General features: G+C 46.8%; 2 protein-coding genes across 3 annotated transcripts; both read right to left on the bottom strand.

Moving 5' to 3' along the window:
- Positions 1-2: 2 nt before the first annotated feature.
- Positions 3-4,195, bottom strand: LOC144106662 (uncharacterized). Its single transcript, XM_077639501.1, has 2 exons — positions 4,113-4,195; positions 3-2,941 (listed from the first exon to the last, which is right to left on the bottom strand). Exon 2 carries the CDS (start codon positions 2,881-2,883, stop codon positions 1,741-1,743), a length of 1,143 nt encoding a protein of 380 aa, XP_077495627.1. The 5' UTR covers positions 2,884-2,941; positions 4,113-4,195; the 3' UTR covers positions 3-1,740.
- Positions 4,196-9,524: 5,329 nt separating this feature from the next.
- On the bottom strand, positions 9,525-18,517 carry LOC144106214 (uncharacterized). Of its 2 annotated transcripts, none has more exons than XM_077638957.1 (2): positions 18,381-18,517; positions 9,525-13,482 (listed from the first exon to the last, which is right to left on the bottom strand). In XM_077638957.1, exon 2 carries the CDS (start codon positions 13,419-13,421, stop codon positions 12,225-12,227), a length of 1,197 nt encoding a protein of 398 aa, XP_077495083.1. In that variant the 5' UTR covers positions 13,422-13,482; positions 18,381-18,517; the 3' UTR covers positions 9,525-12,224. The 2 variants fall into 2 exon arrangements, with proteins under 2 accessions (XP_077495083.1, XP_077495082.1); XM_077638956.1 differs by lacking the exon at positions 18,381-18,517 and adding an exon at positions 16,438-16,683.
- Positions 18,518-18,525: the final 8 nt, after the last annotated feature.

Genomic DNA, 18,525 nt, shown 5'->3' on the forward strand with positions numbered 1-18,525 from the left:
GCACCATTTTGCTCCGCATATCATGTTGTTTGAGTGCTCTCTCAAAGAATCAAATGCAGATGCCCGTTTAACCAGCTGAGGGGGCTAACTGTTGATAGCAGAAATGGAAGCGTGTAAAGAAATAGTTTCACCGAGGCTGTAGCAATTCTCCTTCTGATCTCGCACCTCCTTTGCAACCCCCTTCACCTTTCCTGTGAAAGTGCCATGGGAACAGAATGCTCTGTTAAAATTTTGTGCGATTATTATGCAGGTGAAACCCCAAGCCAGTGCATTATCCTGAAGTTTTGATTCCTCAATCAAGGTTTACGCAAATTTGAATGCCATAGGTCCACTGCCTACTTACCCAGACTTTAAATATGCAAGAGCAAGCAGAGGCGAACTTGAGTCATTGATCGTTTTGTGCAAAAATGCACCTGCTTTACGCATTTGTGTAGCATTTACTCAACACCAGTGTTCACCTGCTCCAAGCGTAAATATCCAAATGTTCGAAACAAGAAAACAACCTGTGTATCCATGTTCAGTTAAAAAAAAAAAAAGACATGAAGCTTGAGAAATGCTGCTGGCCTACCGAATCCAACATCACCATTTGTACAAATTTTTCTGCACGCCAACATCTTTGTTGCACTCTGTTCTTATCATCCACATCACATAATCAGTTTCTGCTATCACTATCAATGTATATTGTGAAATCACTAATGCAACTGTCCTCTGTATGCTATGATAACTGGGGAAATGCTACCTGGCAAGGCACTCCACAACACATAAATTCTTTTGGTCGTGCAAGGCAGGTTATACACAGAGTAAAATAAGTAGTCTCCCTCCAACCGTGAGACGTACAGCAAGGGCATTCAAGGACTGGACTATAATCATACTTGTGACTTCACCTCTGAATGCAACTAAATTACAATTGCTTCAACATCCTAGGTACTTTCAGACACCTATATCTGCACAAACCATGACTAATAGCCATATGCATAGCAAGTCAGCTGCCAGCCAAGAGACCATCACTAAGTAAAGTGCTGGGGCTAAAAGATTCCACTGGAAACATGGTCACCTTTATTTCCATACAACTAAGGTGCAGAATATGCCACACAAAAGCTAGTACGAGATGAAATGGCAGAGCAGTAACTGCTACAATGAATATTACGTGAAAATGTGTCAGCAAAACAGGATGCACCGACAAGGATTGAATTTCTCATTCATGCCATACCAGCATATAAAGAAATGCACAAAAGCACCATTTAAGAAAGCAAAGGAATCCATTGGGTGCCTTAGTGGAAAAAAGCACATTTTTATCAGAAATAAGCGTTCAAAGTGCATTTTGCGAATTGTCTGCCTGGCTTTCTAAAACCAGCTTTAACACCCACTTTTGCATTGCAAGCAAAGAAGTGGACAGCATGCAGCAAAATAGTATTTCCAACCGAAATGAGAGATTACTATACAGTGAACACATCTGTCCACAATCAATGCACTTCATGACACTATTCACGAGCGGAACTGCAAGACTACTCACATTCACCTTAAATCACATTTCACACCTTTCCTAGGCAATATCGCACCACATCACACCAGTCAAAACGTGCTCTTGCGTCTGTTCACAATGCACCATAATAAAAACCTTGCAGTCAAACTTGCAGAATCATACAATGCACAATGGCTGCCCACAACTGCATCACTGAATGCCAGCAGAATGCACCACTGCTCTCTGAAACAGCAAACGCCTTTGCTCAATCATTCTGTTCATGGTATTTCACCTGGAGCACAATTTTTCTCGCAGCAAAAGCATCGCGCTGACTGTTTGTCACTCTTGTGGGTTTGCACATGGCCATTTAGGGATACCTTCTCCGCATAATTCACAGGACACAGTTGGCACTGATACTTCTCATCTGTATGGGTGCGAAGGTGGTCTGCTAGGGTGCTCCCCCTCGCAAAGCTTTGGCTGCAGTGACTGCACTGGTACGGCTTGTCGCCTGTATGGGCACGAAGGTGATCTCTCAGGAAGCTCCGCCTTGCAAATGCCTTGTTGCAATGAATGCACCGGTACGGCTTTTCACCCGTGTGGATGCGAAGATGGTCTGCCAGGGTGCCCCTTCTTGCAAAGCTCTGGCTGCAGTGAACACACTGGTACGGTTTCTTGCCAGTGTGAATGCGAAGATGCTCTCTGAGGCCTTTCCTCACTGAAAAGCTCTTGCTGCAGTGAATGCACTTGTAAGGCTTTTCGGCCGTATGGGTGTGGAGGTGTGCTGTCAGGAAGCTCTTCCTTGCAAAGGCCCTGCTGCAGTGAATGCACTGGAATGGCTTCTCGCCTGTGTGAATGCGAAGGTGGTCTGCCAGAGTGCTCCCCTTTGCAAAGCTCTGGCTGCAATGAATGCAGTGGTATGGCTTTTCACCCGTGTGGGTGCGAAGGTGCTCTGTCAGGTACCTTCTCCTCGCAAAGCCTTTGTTGCAGTGAATGCACTGGTATGGCTTTTCACCCGTGTGCATGCGAAGATGGTCAGCCAAGGTGCTCCCCTTTGCAAAGCTCTCGCTGCAATGAATGCACTGGTACGGTTTCTTGCCAGCGTGGACTTGAAGGTGGTTTTCCAGGATGCTCCCTGTTGCAGAGCCCTGGTTGCACTGGTATGGCTTCTCACCCATGTGGAAGCGTAAATGCTCTTTGAGGCCTTTCCTCACCGACAGACTCGTGCTGTAATGAAGGCACTGGTATGGCTTTTCACCCATGTGGATGTGAAGGTGGTCTGCCAGCTTGTTTCTGTGCGTGAAGCTCTTATTGCAGTGGCTGCACTGGAAGGAGGGCTCTCCAGTGTGCGTCTTCAAGTTGTTCTTCAAGGTGGCTTGATTAGATGTGGCATAGTTGCACTCAGTGCAAAAGTATTGCTGCATTGCTGATTGCGACTTTGATGTGATGTGACAGCTCCTGAGTGCTGGCCAAGTCTGCACACTGGAATAAAGCATATGTTTATTAAAATTAAAGGGATGTGCCACACTGAATAGATTATAGCTGGATCTAAGGGAACACTTAACAAATGAAAAAGGTGCTCTTACACAAAGCTTCTTACATTCCTGCTACATGTGTTGCCAAATTCAAAAACTCGGTCTTGAAACAAAGGGTATTTTGTTTTAAGTTGGCACATATGAAGTGTCAGCATAACAGAGCAAAGACACCCTATCATTGGGAAAATATGGTTGAAATCTTGACAAAAACAAATATTCCGACTCGCTGTGCGACTTTTGATCACAAAGCGACCGCGGCGCAACGGTCATCTCCCATCGCTGCTGCTACACACACTGGGCAGCATTCCCTGTATCTACTTCCTCACTCCGCAATCCATGTGCTCCAGCGAGAAGAGGCCTTCAATACAGAAAACCACTTTATAACGCAAGGGACACAAACTGCCCTCGTCGAAAAGACTCGCTACAATGTTTTTGGCGCTGGGTACTCTTGAGACCAATGGGATATGTTTTGGCGAGTGCATTCTTCAGGAACCTGTCAACATGTAATCTGTACGCCTTTTGCCAGAAATAAAGAGGCCAAGAGGGCCTATTCCGGGCCATGCGTGGTAGTTCGTTATGCATTTCCCGCATTTCAATTCTCTTTAAATGACAAAGGCTGTGACAATACGACTGTGTATATTGCGCGGAGGCGCCATTCATGCAGGAAAAGCGGATGGAGCCTCCTTTATTTCTTTTGGTGCTGTAGTAACGTCTTTTTTGTTAATATGTATTTTCTGCGACGCATTCATTATGTCACGACAGGAGTACGACAGCCAACATCTGACATCATATTTAAACAAATAAAAGAAGAAAAAAAGCATTCGTTCGCGACAGTCGATCGCTTTCCAGTGGTTCTGAGGGTGGATCATAAACCAAAGAGAAGCTCCTTCCACAACTGCAACCGCAAGACTCGCACAGCATAATTTCGCATGCGCCGCCCGGCAAACATAGCTGTCGGTTTACAACGGCGGTTTGTCATGCCATGACAGCTGTACAACTACGCGCATCATTTGTTCGGACGCACACCCGCTCCGCACGGTGTATGCTGCGTGAATGTTGACGCATATACGTGCAAATGTCACTATGCAATGAAGTTAAGACAAGAAGTGAGAACTCACCGCCTTAAGAAACTTTTCAATAAACTTCAACATTAGTTGCTTGGATTGGATCGACATGGTACAGCTGCTTGGATTTAGATTTGGATATGTGGCTTTAAAAAAAAAAAATCTCCGTAAAAGTTCCAGCCTATTATGTAGGAGGCCCACAGTCTCCACAACGTCAGTCGACGCTTGGTTGTTTTCATCGCACCAACCATGGTAAAGCGTACTTTTTAAACAGGCATGCCTTTCCTATATCCGCCACTGGTCACCACTAGACGCCCCTAGAGGAGATCAGTGATATCTGCCGTATCATTGGCAGCCAAATCGCCATTTAGTGACCGGAGCGGCGGGAAACCCAGGGCCTACTCAAATGTCTTTCCAACCGTATTTGGCCTACCACACACGTCACTTCTGTTCCGTTTGCGTTTCGCCTGCTGCATTTCGCCCACCAAAGCTTTGACCGTAGCACCCAGCACGTGCCTCTTACAGCGAACCTCCTACGGAGTTCTCGTAAAATTGTTCTTCCTTGATATCTATGGAGGGTCGGCTTCTTCTCCGCGGGCGTCCTCCAACGCTGCGTCTCGGCCTGTGACACTCGCTTTTTCAGTTGACCTCGGCTGAATCATTTTCCCTTCAGGGACCTCGAAATTGGTCGCTAAGCCATGGACTTTTTTCTTCCATCTTGTGGACATCCGCGAGTGTACGATGTAGCGCTGTATCCGATTGACCTATCGCTCTTGACCAACGGCCCAGGACCGCATTTCAAAGCCCAGCTTCGCCACCGCCTCTCGGGCCTCGAACGCATGGACTTAATTTTTTTCCCCCATCTTGTGGACATCCGCGAGTGTACGATGTAGCGCAGTGTCCGATTGACCCATCGCTCTTGACCAACGGCCCAGGACCGCGTTTCAAAGCCCAGCTTCGCCACCGCGCCTCGAACGCGGACCACCCGACGTCGCCCTGTACCGCCTCGTTTGATGTCGATCGGCGGTGTCTTAATTCCCACCTCCCGTTGGCGCCGCTCTCAGAACTCCCGGGTAGCAGACGACAGACGCAGCACCGCATTACCAAAGGTGAGCCCAGGGTCCATTATACCGCCTTCCACAGGCCTCAAACCACTTCAATGCGGCTGAAAGCCCACAACGCACGTGCTTTTAGTACCCGTTTTGTAGCGATAGCAACATTACGCTAGCATTTCGAGCCTTCAGCGGCGTGGCACTTCTTGAGCTCCGTGGCGGCGCCGTGGTTGGTCACGTGGTGCGGAGCAGGTGCCGCAGCGCGCCTAGCCGCCGATAGTGAATCCACGACCAGGGACGAATATGATGAAGGAGCGCCCAGGCGAAACCGAGCGGCGAAAGACTGACTGCCATTCGATTGAGCGAGTTCCACTCGGCCACCTGTAGCTATCGCGTCACTCCTGGCTTAACCAGAGCTATTCCATGCACGACGTGGTCGTCTCCGCCCGCGGTAAGCTGCACGCGGTAAGATGTTGCTGGGAAAGCTTGCAAAATTTTGGGTTTTTTGTGCCGTAACACGAGAATGTTTCCGCAGGACTTAGGGATTTACTATTTAAAACGTATATTAGGTCCGCGCTGGAATATGCTTGTACTGTATGGGACCCGCCGACAAAGACCGACAGACAAAAATTAGAGTCCAGAACATAGTGGCCCGCTATGTTTCTGGGAATTATAGTAAATACATTAGTGTGTCTGGCATAAAACAGGAATTAAAATGGGAACCCCTTGAAGTAAGAAGGAGAAAGCTAAGCTTAAATTTTTTCATAATCTATATGACAACAGGATTGCTACCCCTAGGGAGAAGCACACTTTTCATCCACACTACACATCCGAGCGGGTTGATCATAACCATAAAATGCGCGAATTCAGATCAAGAACCACTTTGCTCAAGATGTCGTTTTTTCCTCACACTGTGCGAGAACGGAATGCTTTGTCTTCATTTCTTGTTAATATTACTGACAATGAAGTGTTTGCATTGTCATTGTGACTGCCCTTGTAATAATTCTTTTTTGCTTTGTACAACCTACCCCCCCACTGTAATGCCACTCTGGCGCTGTGGGTAAATAAATAAATTAAGTCCGCCAGCAGCACTATACCGTCGGCGTACAGCAGGGCAGGCAGGGAGCTTTTGGGACTGGACCTCACCTTCAACCATGTATGACAGGTCGAAACCTGCTCCGCATGTCTCGCACTCCAGGTCGGCCAGCATTAACATGAACAGAAGCGGAGACAGAGGGCATCCCTGCTTCAGGCCGCGTTCTATTGTTACTGCCTCTGACTGTGCCACTCCACCACCACTGGTGCCACCGAGTACAGTGCCCTGAGCTGGTCTACTACTGACGTGGGTAGGCATTTTTCGATCCGTTTCTGCCAAAGTGTGGCATGGTCAACACCATCGTGAGCCTCCTCTATGTCGAGAAAAGCTGCCCACAGTTGTCCTTGTTTCTCTGCTATTTCCACGCACTGCCTGAGCACAAACATTGTCTCCCAGTCAACGACCCATGCGAAAACCGTTCTGTAGCTCATCCCAAATTGCCGACCGTTCTGCCCAAGCTTGAATTCGACGACTTAGGACTTGGGCAAAAACCTGTACAGCACTAAGGTCACTGTGATTAGCGTCGCTTTGGTCGCCAGTTCTTTTGTACAAAAAAAAAAAAACATTCGACCTACTAGATAATTTTTGGGCACATCGCCCGAGTGTAGACTTCACTAAGGGCCTCTCGCAGAGCCTCACCGTTTTGGCCCCACTCTTTTGAGAAGGGTCGCAGGGAAGTCATCCAACCCCGCCGCTGTGTTCCCTTGAATGCGAGCAATAATTCGTTGGAACTCCAGCTTCCCTATGGGGCATCTCCCATTTGCACGATTCTCCTTCGGCCCTGTCCTGTGGTCTTCGCCAAATGTCTCATTCCCCTTCTCTTGTTTGGTGAATTTTTGCACAACTGGTGTCATAACAACCAGCCCCCTCCCCAGCGTGGACAAGACCTTGTGGGTCTCTGGGTGTACCAACTGTGGTTGTGATGCCTGTCTGTACGTTCTCTGCAGAAAATGCCAGAATTTCATTGGGCATTCTGGCCACTTTTCCTCAAATTCTCCAGGAAACCCCTGTCAGCCTTTCGAATTTTCTGCTGGACCCATTCGGCTGTAAGTTGCTTCATTTTCTTATAAATTGTTACGGGGAAATACTATTTACCCTTATTTACAAGCATTAGGGGTTTTGACTCACAAGCCCACAAGCCGTTGCAGGTATGTTTCCGCTGCTTGGATTTTACTGCCCTTTAGTGGTAATGAAAACAGTCCACTTGGTACTCTAAGTGGATGGTGGTGACGAATGTCGCTAGAGGAGACCTCACCGGGGCCTGTGGAGCATAGCCGAAGGAGCGTCTCGACGGTCCGGATTGTTGCCAGGATGCGTCGGCCTAGGAGGGCAGCCTCAGTGCATGCTTCCTCAACGGCGTAAAAACTCGGAGTCTCTTTGTCTCACCTCGGGGCGTCCCCACAAAGTCCTCGACAACTCCTAGCAACTCGCCATTCGTATTTATGTACCCGTCTAGGTCGTCATCCACAGGTAGCGGATGTCTTCTCTCAAACATGCCCAGAGGGCATCATTATGTATTTTGGTGGCTGATCCTGTCCACATGTAGACCACCCCTACCTCAGATTTCTTGGAGCCCAACCTGCCAGTTACTCACAAATGCTCTCTGCACTTGTGTCTCTCTATCCCACCCTTGGTTTGGCGGGAATATGACGCCGATTCCATCTCCTTCCCACTCACCGCATGTACTATTACATCCCTCCCAGCACAGTTCTGTGTTTACCGGCGATTCTTCTGCTTCTCGCATATGAGTTCCCACTACCCCATGCAACATTGCCTTCCGATTCCATTGCGTGACAAATCTCCTCCCATTTGCACTATGGTCTCCCTCCTTGCATGTTGAGGAAAGCCAGTCGCGTCTTTTTAGCATGCCTCCTCCTGTGCGGTCACCATGTCATCGCCCTTTCCCCACTGTGGCGGGCTTGAGCCTTTCGTCTGGCCTACCTTCTGTGGGGGTCTGTCCTTAGACCCTTCCAGGGCCCTCATTCACCTTGAGCCTCTCCGCTGGTGTGCCCTTGCCATCTGTAGGAGCGTGTGTCCTAAGGCCTTCACGAGAGGCGCTGTGTGGGGGAGGGTCTGTCTGCTCCACTGTCGGCCCTTTCGCCGAAGGTGTAGGCCTAAAAAGGCCCTAAATCGGTTTCCCAGTCGATGACCTAACGCCTCAGCAGTGTCAACAGTGTATTGGTTCGCTTGATGCTCTCCTCCCAAGGTCCAGCTGGAGTTCACAAACTCAACTTGTGGCCCCAGCTCCTTGCAGGTGTCCTTCAGATTCCACTGACGTGCTGGGTCACTACGGTTTTCATATATCCTCGGCATTGTCGACGGCTTTCACACCTCCTGGACTGTTGCGTGCTCTTTAGTTTGGACAGCAGACATGCAGCCAGCATGGTGTTCTTATCTGCTGTGTCTTGTTGCTGACTTGCACTGCTGCCTGCACTGCACCCCCCTGATAGTGGTACAATCGTGTCGGTTTGTTTTTGTCACGAGAGTGAGAGTTGTTACCGTCGCTACTGCTCACATGTGGGCCTTGCTCCTCACTAGCGTCTGTGGTACTACCAGATTTATCGCCCGTCAATTCTGCGGCTCCCGGGGTTCGGCCGGGAGGACTCTTACTTCGCAGAACCTCTACCTCCTCCTGTATGGCTTCGCGCTTCTTGCGCTCTGCCCGAAACTCACGGTCCAGGGTTGCCCTCTCTTCTTCCCACGCCGCAGTCGCTGCGTCGGAACGGGTTGTCAGGTTTGCAACAGCTATGCGCCATTCCTCCTTCCCTGGATCTAGGCGTAGGGCGAAATCTTTCCTGATCATAATTAGTAGCTTCCAGTCAGGCTTGTGTGGCAAACCAGACACAGATTGTACAGGTGAAAGGTTTGCCATTTGTCGCCGAAGGCAGATCTTCAAACGGGATCTCATTAAGGAGGACCCACCGCCACAGGATTCACACCGAAAAGGAGGTCTCCAACAGTGACTGCCACTTCTGAATGTAAAAAAAAAGTTACTTCAAAGTTTCTTGATGCTTCATAAGAGTGGTGAGTTGGACCTGTTGGTTCACAATCATGTTGCTAACAGCGCAATAACTGGACAACAATTAGACAGCCTTGTAATTACAAGTGTATATCAACCAACATTTTGTTCAATGTTTTCTTTGTACGACAGCGCTTGTGTTGTTTTTTTTCTGTCATCCCATCTTCGCGCTCTTACCAACATGTTCTTGATACTTTCAGATACCTGCACCTGCACAAACTTTGACTAATAGCAGTGTGCATAGAAAGGCAAGTGCCAATCAACAGGCTTGGCCACCAATAAGTGCTGGGATCATAAAATTATGGTAAAAACGTGGTCACTTATTTCCATACAACCGAGTTACAGCCAGTGTCACACAAAAGCTAGTACAAGATGAAATAGAACAGTGGTTCTTGCAACGTAATGTGAACACAAGTCAACAAAAGTACATCCATTCACAATATAAAACACTGAATCGTTATTATGCACTGCAAGGCATCACATAAAATGAACAATAAAGAATGAACATTAGCACTCCAAAAGCTTCATAATTGCTAAAAATAATGACGATGCACCGACAGATTACCTTTCCCATTTGGACACAGATATATCGAACTCAATGGGGATCCAAAAATAGTTAAAGCAATAGTTCGATACATAAAAAATGGCAGCAGATAATCTTATATGCGACGTGCCTGCTAACATGCTGGCAACTCACCACTTGCAATGAATCACTATGCCGAATGTAAATCAAGAATTACTATACAGCAAATATATCAACACATGGCCACCACGCTTGCTTCCTATCACTGCTCATGTGTATAAAACAATTTGTTCACAAGTGTTTACCCTTCAATCTTATCTTTTACCAGCAACATAGCAACATGCCATGCACTCTAACAACATGATGCCTGTCAAAATAGCCTCCTGAACCCTGACCACACCATTTTGTCGTATTTCAGAAGATTGAGGCTGCCTAAAGAATATGCTCCTAGAAAAACGTAGTCTAAAGACTAAACAACAGCACGTTATCAGGCATTGCAATCAAACAATTCTGCTATTCTTGTCTCTCATCCATGCCCTCTCCTTTGGCGTGACTATGGCCAGATACAACTCAAGAACAAAAGCAGTAATTGCCCCTCAAAGGAGGCCCACCAACCAAGGCGTCGACAGCGTCTTATGACACTATAGTCAACCGTCAGCAATTGCTGCTTCGTTGTTGAGCTGTCCGCAACTAAAGCTCCTTCAAATCACATTTCCCTTTCACTTCCCTCTAGGGGGAGACAAAGTTACGGCAGAGGTCTACTACACTGCGTGGACCCTGTCTGTGCGACAGCAGGTGTGCCTCGACACCTGTCACCTTGACTTGGTGGAACATAACACTGCCCAAGAAACTGCGCAATGCTAAAATAGGACTATAATTAAACAGCCCTGTACGATGCAGCAACCAGTCAGCAACAGATTAAAAATGCACTTTTGGAAAGACCATTGCAACATGTACACACACAAACAACCAAACAAATGAAGTGAAAATACTAACAGTACACAGGCTTCAAAGAAATGTAAGCTGGCTTGCAGCTAGCATACAGTTGAGTACAAGCTCGAAGTATAAGGCGGTGATTTCTGCAAGTGCACAGTTCACGCACTTGTAAGTCAATCACACGTTTGGAAGCCTTAAAATATGCTTGCTTCTTCACGCTCCGAGAAAGGTGAATGGAAAGAGTACAGGCTCAAAGAAAAGACAACAGGACGCCCTGGAAGCCTGCCATGTGTCATTTAGGCACTCACCGATGAAATTTTCTGCATCTTTCTCATTGCGCAACGTGCCTCAGCCATCACCTGTGTGGATGAAGGGATTGCTAATGTTTGGAGGAAGCGTGAACAGACCAAGGTTTGAATTTTACTGCTTTTAGCACACATGGCAGTATTTTTTTGCAAAGACAATTGCAACATCGTAACCATCGAATCTCCACACTGCACTTGCTTACTTAAAGTGCCCATACCTACACTCCACCTCATAACTTCCTTGCAGCACTACAGAAGGTAGAGACCTCTTCAGGCAATCAGGGCAGCAGTTAAGTATGCTTCTGTTCCATCTAGTAGTTAGAATGGGAACCTTTCTTTTTATCAACAAAACGCTCTTTTTAAGGCCTAGAAGAGGCATAATTGTCGCTCCAAATGAAAAATAAAGCAAATTTATTGCTTACGTGTTTTGTTATAGGCGAGATGAGACTAAGTGAAAGCCTGAAGCCCCATTTATGGCCAGTGAACATACTGAAAATGGCAGCAATGACAAAGAATCCAGTCCAAAGCAAGCAGTCCTGCTTCGAAGGGCGCTTCCATATTGGAAACAATATTTTAGCATACGCAAGAGCCACGCACGATAAACTTCACAAGTAGCCTACTTAATGCGAGCATACGATAAGGCTCAGTTGGAAAAAGCATTTGAAACATGTACACTACGAAGCATGCTACACTTCTAGTGTAAATTATACCATATGACAAATTTACACTAGCAATTCATTTTGCAGTGCCAGAATGTCACCTCTGCACTCATTGCAGCTTTGGTAGTGCTGCAAGGAACTAGTGAGATATAGTCAGGGTTCTTTTAAACTAAACCTAACAACAAAAACCTCCTAGCAAAACTGGCAGAACCAAACAGCTCCCAGCAGGTGTGCCACTGAATGCTGGTAGAACACATCGTAGTTTTATACAACAGTGGATGCTTGTTGCTTTATAGGGTTCGATGTCCCAAAGCGACACAGGCGATGAGGAATGCTTTAGTGGAGGGCTCCGGATAATTTTCACCACCTGGTGACTGACATTGCACAGTACACATGCCTCTAGCATTTTGCCTCCATCGAAACATGGCTGAGATCAGACCCGCCCGCGTCTTTGGGGTCGGCAGCTAAGCACCATAACCACTGAGCCACCTCAGCGGCTAGGGATGCTTGTCGGTGATTATTCTGTCCAATGCATTCCAGCTGCAGCCTGCACACAAATTCCCTTGTGCAAGAACCTCACGTGACCAGTGTCTCACTCTTGTGAGCATCCAAATGGCGACCTAGGCTCTCCTTTCGTGCGAAAGCCATGGAGCACATGTGGCATTGGAATGGCTTCTCGCCTGTGTGCGCACGAAGGTGCACTCTACGAGCATTCCACGTTGCGAAGCTCTTGCCACAGTAAGTGCACTCGTATGGCTTTTCGCCTGTGTGGGTGCGAAGGTGCTCATCCAGGAGTCTCTTCGCTGCATAGCATTTGTTGCAATGTGTGCACCGGTATGGCTTCTCGCCCGTGTGGGCGCGAAGGTGGTACATCAAGCTGCTCTTTGATGCAAAACCCCGGCCACAATGAATGCACTGGTGTGGCTTCTCACCTGTGTGCACACGGAGGTGCACTCTACGATAATTCCACGTTGCGAAGCTCTTGCCACAGTAAGTGCACTCGTATGGTTTTTCGCCTGTGTGGGTACGAAGGTGCTCATCCAGGAGTCTCTTCGCTGCATAGCATTTGTTGCAATGTGTGCACTGGTATGGCTTCTCGCCCGTGTGGGTGCGAAGGTGGTACACCAAGCCTTTCTTTGATGCAAAACCCTGGCCACAATGAACGCACTGGTGTGGCTTCTCACCTGTGTGGACATGAAGGTGCTCTCTCAGGCTTCTCATCACTGTAAAGCTCTTGCTGCAATTATTGCATTGGAACGGCTTCTCGCCCGCGTGGGTGCAAAGATGGTTTTTTAATTTACTCGTTGATGAAAAGCCTTGGTCACAGTGAGCGCACTGGTGTGGCTTCCCGCCCGTATGGATGCGAAGGTGCTCTGTCAGGCAGCTCTTCCTTGTGAAGGCCTGGCTGCAAAGGGCGCACTGGTGGGGCTTCTTACTGGTGTGCGTGCGGAGGTGAGCTGTCAGGTTAGACTTCAATGAGAATCTTTTGCTGCAGTGGCTGCACTGAAAGGGCCGCTCTCCGGTGTGTGTCCTCAGGTGGTTCTTCACGGCGGTCCGATATGTTGAGGCAAAGCCACACTCGGTGCAAAAGTAGTGCAGCACACCTAGCTGGGGATTTTTAGTGCGGGTGCGAAGGTAAGTAGTCAGGCTGACTCTCTGAGGGGACATCTTGCCGGGACAGGTGTGCTCTCCGTTGTGCACCTGCTGGTGCTCCTTCAAGCTGGCTGAAGTAGTAGTGACATAGCCACACCCATCGCACAGGAACTGCGGCATTCTGGTAGCAGTTTTTTTTCTCGATGTGATGAGCTGCACTTGCTGAGAGGGTTGACCAAATCTGCACGATGGAACAAAGTGCATGTCTGCCAAATGTGAACAATCCGCCCGACTTATGTTACAGCTCGATCACTTCTTGTGAGTTATAACAAACGGCAAAGATGCTCCACAACTGGGCTCTCATGTTGCTAGGAAATAGGGTGTCAAATTTAGCCAGTGAAATTTTAATAAGAATAGAAATAAACCTGATTTGAATCTGGCACAGTTTTCAGCCCAACAGGTCAAAACTGCATTATCATTGCATTAATATGGTCGAACCTGTAAATGAGTCCAAAGCAACAACCATCTTTCATTTCTGCATGAATACCAATTATTGATTGGCATTCAAAAAGAAAAGATAAAGGTGATTGCTGCAACATCCTCCATCCTGCCTCCGACATCTTCGTCTAGTCAGCATTTTCAACTCATCATAATCCAAAAACCTCCATTATAGGTTTTACAGCTGGAAGGTGTCTCAGTGGTTTTGCAGCCAATCTAGATGTTCCAGAGCCAGTTGGAAGTGTTTTATATTACATAGGTTATGCTGCCACGAATAAAACTTTGGGGACAGGGCAACCATGCCAATCGTGCTTGCAAAGCTACTACAATAGAGGCTGCTTGCCAAGGCACCCTGTAGTGCGGCCCTACAGAAGTTGGTTGCAAAACTGAAATTTGGAGGGAAATGGAGGGTGCACTAACCAGGCTTCCTTTCACACATACACAGAGAAATAGATATTTTTTTGGGAGGTTAATGTGATGATAACTACTTAGTAGTTATGTTTCACAGCACGTGTGGAAGCCTAGTTTTGCAGAAAACTCAAAAGTGCAAAGGGGGCAAAAAAAATATGAAGACAATGTCAGGGAACTAGGAAAGATAACAAAGACAAGAAATTCCATACCTCACAGTTCCAGGTACCATTAGAAACGGACATTGCTCAAATGTTCTAACCTTCCCAGGTGGAAATTTCGCAAGTGGTCCCACTTGAAGTGGGTTATTAGACAGGGACCACTGGGGAAGTGGGACCACTTGGGAAGTGGGACAACTTGGGCAAGTGGGACCACTTCAAAAAAGGGACCATTTGGAACTACCATGTTAAAAAAAATACAAATTTCAATTAGACCCAGTTGGATATTTGAGTTGGTTCCAACTGGGTTTTGAAACTGGTTCCAAATCATTTTTAAGGTGCAAAAGAAAAACTGATATGTGAGGACTGCAGGGCAGTGCTCAGCCTGGTACCCACGTTTTCACAGGAGAATTGCATATGCTGTCATGGAAATCGACACACACATACAAGCATACATCATGAGCAAGAAACTCATATACTATCGTCGAACATTGGTAAAATTGGCTCCACATCCATACACTACTGCTCCGATATATATATATACCCCACTTATGACACTCTCATACTAGGGCCAGTGGTGCTTGCTCACTGAGCGCAGTTATTTCATATAGGTTCGACCGCAGTGACTGAGAAAATGATGAATGCAATTCAGTAGGTTAAGCTGCAGATACTTCTTATTTTAAGAATCGTTTTAGTCTTGCCTTGTTAGAATATGCAAATGTTTGTATGGATTGTGGCCCAGCTATGGCCACTTGCAGTCTAGTGGCACCACTTGAAAGCAAGTGTGATCATTTTGTAAAACCACTTGCTTTGAAGTGGCACCACTTGAAAGCAAGTGGGACCATTTGGAATCCCACTTCATCTTTTCACCTGGGTTGATTGTTACATTTTCCTTCTCATCATGCATAAATACACTATCATAGGTATTAAAAACAAGCGTCATGTGCGATAAATGTTTTCAAATAAGTGCGCAGTCTGCGCAGTCTAATTTGTGTCTACAGCACGTTCTTAATATGACATACTAGTTATTAGCTATTTTCCTCTTTGCACCACTCTCACCAAAACGTTCCTTTTCATGCCCATTATCTGCTGCATAAGGGCATTAAAATGGTATATTCTCGGTAGGTAAAAGCACAGGCGGCAGCAGTTAATTTGTTAACCCTTTCTGATCAAGTGTGCTTTCCCCAGTGACTACTGCACTGGTCAGCATTCTTTTGGGCCTTCTAACCCCTTGCAAAAAAAGGTAGTGCCATGTCATGATTTGGGCTAAGGCTTCAGTGGAACTTCTTTAGAGTGTGGTACGTCTTGAAGCACTAGGTGAAAGCCAGGCTTCCTCTTGCAAGTCTTGCAAAAAAAAATGCCATCTCCCTTCTGCCACCTTCTATCATTCTGTCACTGGAGACAGCGCAATCCTTGTCGAAGGAGGCACGTAGTTGTCTTCGTCACTGAAGCCATCTTCGATTTCTACAAAGTCTTTAGACAACCTTCCATACAACACGTCCACTAGAATGGAAGTCATGCCACAATTTTTTGGCACCAAATCAGTCCCTCAAAACCATGTGATCAAAATATATTTTTGCATCAGTATGGTGCTGCTACCCTTCACGAGGAAAGCCAAATAGCCAATTCGCAAACTACAACAATTCCAACCAGATGGCGCGCCATTTTTCCTACAGAAGTAGCAGGCAAAATGCTTTGTTGGGCCACGCCTGACAACTGACCCGACACACACTTTTTCGCTGTCGGGATGATCAGAAAGGGTGAAAGCACAATGACTTGTCAATAGCATGTCATGAAATGCAATCTGTGTAATGTCCTCAACCTGTACATGGACTATGCCGTAGTGGAGGGTTCTACATTAATTTCAACCACACTCAGATCTTTAATCTGCATCATCACACAGCGCTTTGGTGTTGTAGCATTTCGCCTTTATTAGAATATCACTGCTGTAGCCAAGATTCAATCCTGAGACCATGGGTCGAAAAGCCTAATTCTACTGCCACTGAGCTATTGAAACATAGTAAAGCAAGGTCGTTTGGTGAAACTCAGCTAAGTAGGCAGCAAAAAGGACTGAAAATTCAGTGTTTGCTGAAAATTATGGATACCTGCGCAACTACTATTAGTACTATTACCTTTTGTACTGGTATTCCAGCCATCCAGCTCCCACAGAGCTGTGCATTCACTTAAAGGCTTCCTTTTCTATCAGCATGTACAAAGTGCATGAAAAAGCACAATTCCCAAACTAGTTTGACATACAAAATGAGATGCACCATGATAAAACCGTTTTAACTGCCACTGCAGTTTCTAAAAATTACTGGCTTTAAGTTGCCTACTGATGTTTGTAACTAGGATGAGGTATTTTAAACAATGGACATAGCTAACAAGCAAAATCATGGCGCCAGAAGTTAGGAAAAGTCCTGGATACAGTGAACTAGTTTTAGCAGAAATTTGATCTCATAGTCGCTAAGTTTAGTGTCCTCTGCCACTGTTGCAGGCTTTACTCCATGATTTGGATGTTGTTACTAAAAAGGTCAGCTGCTATATACAGTATTGTGCGTTTTTATCGCTGACACTTTCAAAAATTTCCCCGCCTCAACCCCTGGCTCGTTTGCGGTGAAACTGCACACAGAGCTTGCGTATTATGGTAACTTTTGTATCGTAGCAAAGTTTGACAATGGTACTTACTTAGTTCAGGCGCACATGATGCGAAAACGTAAGCGTCTACGAGAGATCGGCGAGCCAAAACCCGCAGACAACGCTTTTTCGCTGAGAACCGGCAGTGGCGCCATCTGTTTTCGGCAGCGAAAAGCGTCACGACTAGGCCGCCGAGGCGAGCGTTGCAAGGAGCGCGGGCCCTTTGAATATGCCGTTCGGCATTTGCTTCATCTTAAGTATTTTCAAATTATAGCACTGAAAAACAAACCAATTCCAGGCGTATCTCATCATTTGCCCGCGCTCCTTGCAACGCTCGCCTCGGCGGCCTAGTCGTGACGCTTTCCGCTGCCGAAAACAGATGGCGCCACTGCCGGTTCTCAGCGAAAAAGCGTCGTCTGCGGGTTTTGGCTCGCCGATTTCTCGTAGACCCTTACGTTTTCGCATCATGTGCGCCTGAACTAAGTAAGTACCATTGTCAAAACAAGTTAAGTACCATTGTCAAACTTGCTACGATACAAAAGTTACCATAATACGCAAGCTCTGTGTGCAGTTTCACCGCAAACGAGCCAGCGGTTGAGGCGGGGAAATTTTTGGAAGTGTCAGCGATAAAAACGCACAATACTGTATAATTTGCAATACATCTTCGCGAGTTCCGACACTGAAAGACATTTGCAAGTCTGCGAAAATGAGAGCAACCTTTTTCTCACTTGCGTAACATTTAATAATTCAGTTTTACGCTATTTTTTTCCCGAAGCACACACGATATGTCAGAAGTAAGCTACCCATCATTTGCTATGCTGGTTTCGAGGCATATGCACTGCTCGAATATAAGTTATTTTAACTGGTTTTCTGCATACGCTGTCGCCTGGATTTTAGCTCGCCCTACTGAAAGATTAATCGCTTGCACTTCGCATTTGTGAGCCGTGCGGTTTCAGTAGCATTATGTGCTCATGATATTTACGCTTACGACACGGCTTGCACGAAACAGCTCCCGTTGAGGCGTTGACAACTCCACCAGTTCGTTCCTTAATGTGCATGCATGACAGCGTCACTAAAACGATCGCGAACCAAGTTTCTGCAAAGTAAGGCATGAACGAAATTCGAACAGCAGACCATGCTGTATTTTTGTCCGCGCGTGTGCTATCGCGATTACAGCGTGAACACAGGAACGCGTGGCTTTATATACTATCAGCGCATTGTAGTACACATGCGCAGTCAATCAGGGTGCTTAAATCGAGGAACCTTCACACATCAACCCATCAAACGCTAACAGCAAATGCCGTCAGGCCATGCGAAACTATTTCACTCATTCAAACCCGGCTACCTTCGTAGTAAGCATGAAGAAAATATGAACGTCCACCGCTACTCGTGCCCATTCCCGACCACGTTCCACGCTTGGTGGCACTACATATTATTCCACTTGCCTGGGAAACGAATGAATTTCACGGGCAGTTTTCGGCCCTTGTCAAACGTCAAAATAAACGACGCGCTGGACGCCACGGTGGATGACGCAATAACAACAATAACAGTTTGGCCCAAGGCGCCCGGGCTTTGGTTCGGCTTGG

Source organism: Amblyomma americanum, chromosome 10 (genome assembly GCF_052857255.1).
Source record: "Amblyomma americanum isolate KBUSLIRL-KWMA chromosome 10, ASM5285725v1, whole genome shotgun sequence".
Taxonomy (NCBI): domain Eukaryota; kingdom Metazoa; phylum Arthropoda; class Arachnida; order Ixodida; family Ixodidae; genus Amblyomma; species Amblyomma americanum.

Excerpts from the sequence above, each read along its gene's own strand:
- LOC144106662 (XM_077639501.1), bottom strand. The coding sequence starts at position 2,883 with ATGCAGCAATACTTTTGCACTGAGTGCAACTATGCCACATCTAATCAA.
- LOC144106214 (XM_077638956.1), bottom strand. The coding sequence starts at position 16,484 with ATGCACAGCTCTGTGGGAGCTGGATGGCTGGAATACCAGTACAAAAG. Across the intron at positions 13,483-16,437 it reads CTGGAATACCAGTACAAAAG|ATTTGGTCAACCCTCTCAGC; the intron begins GTAATAGTACTA and ends TCCATCGTGCAG.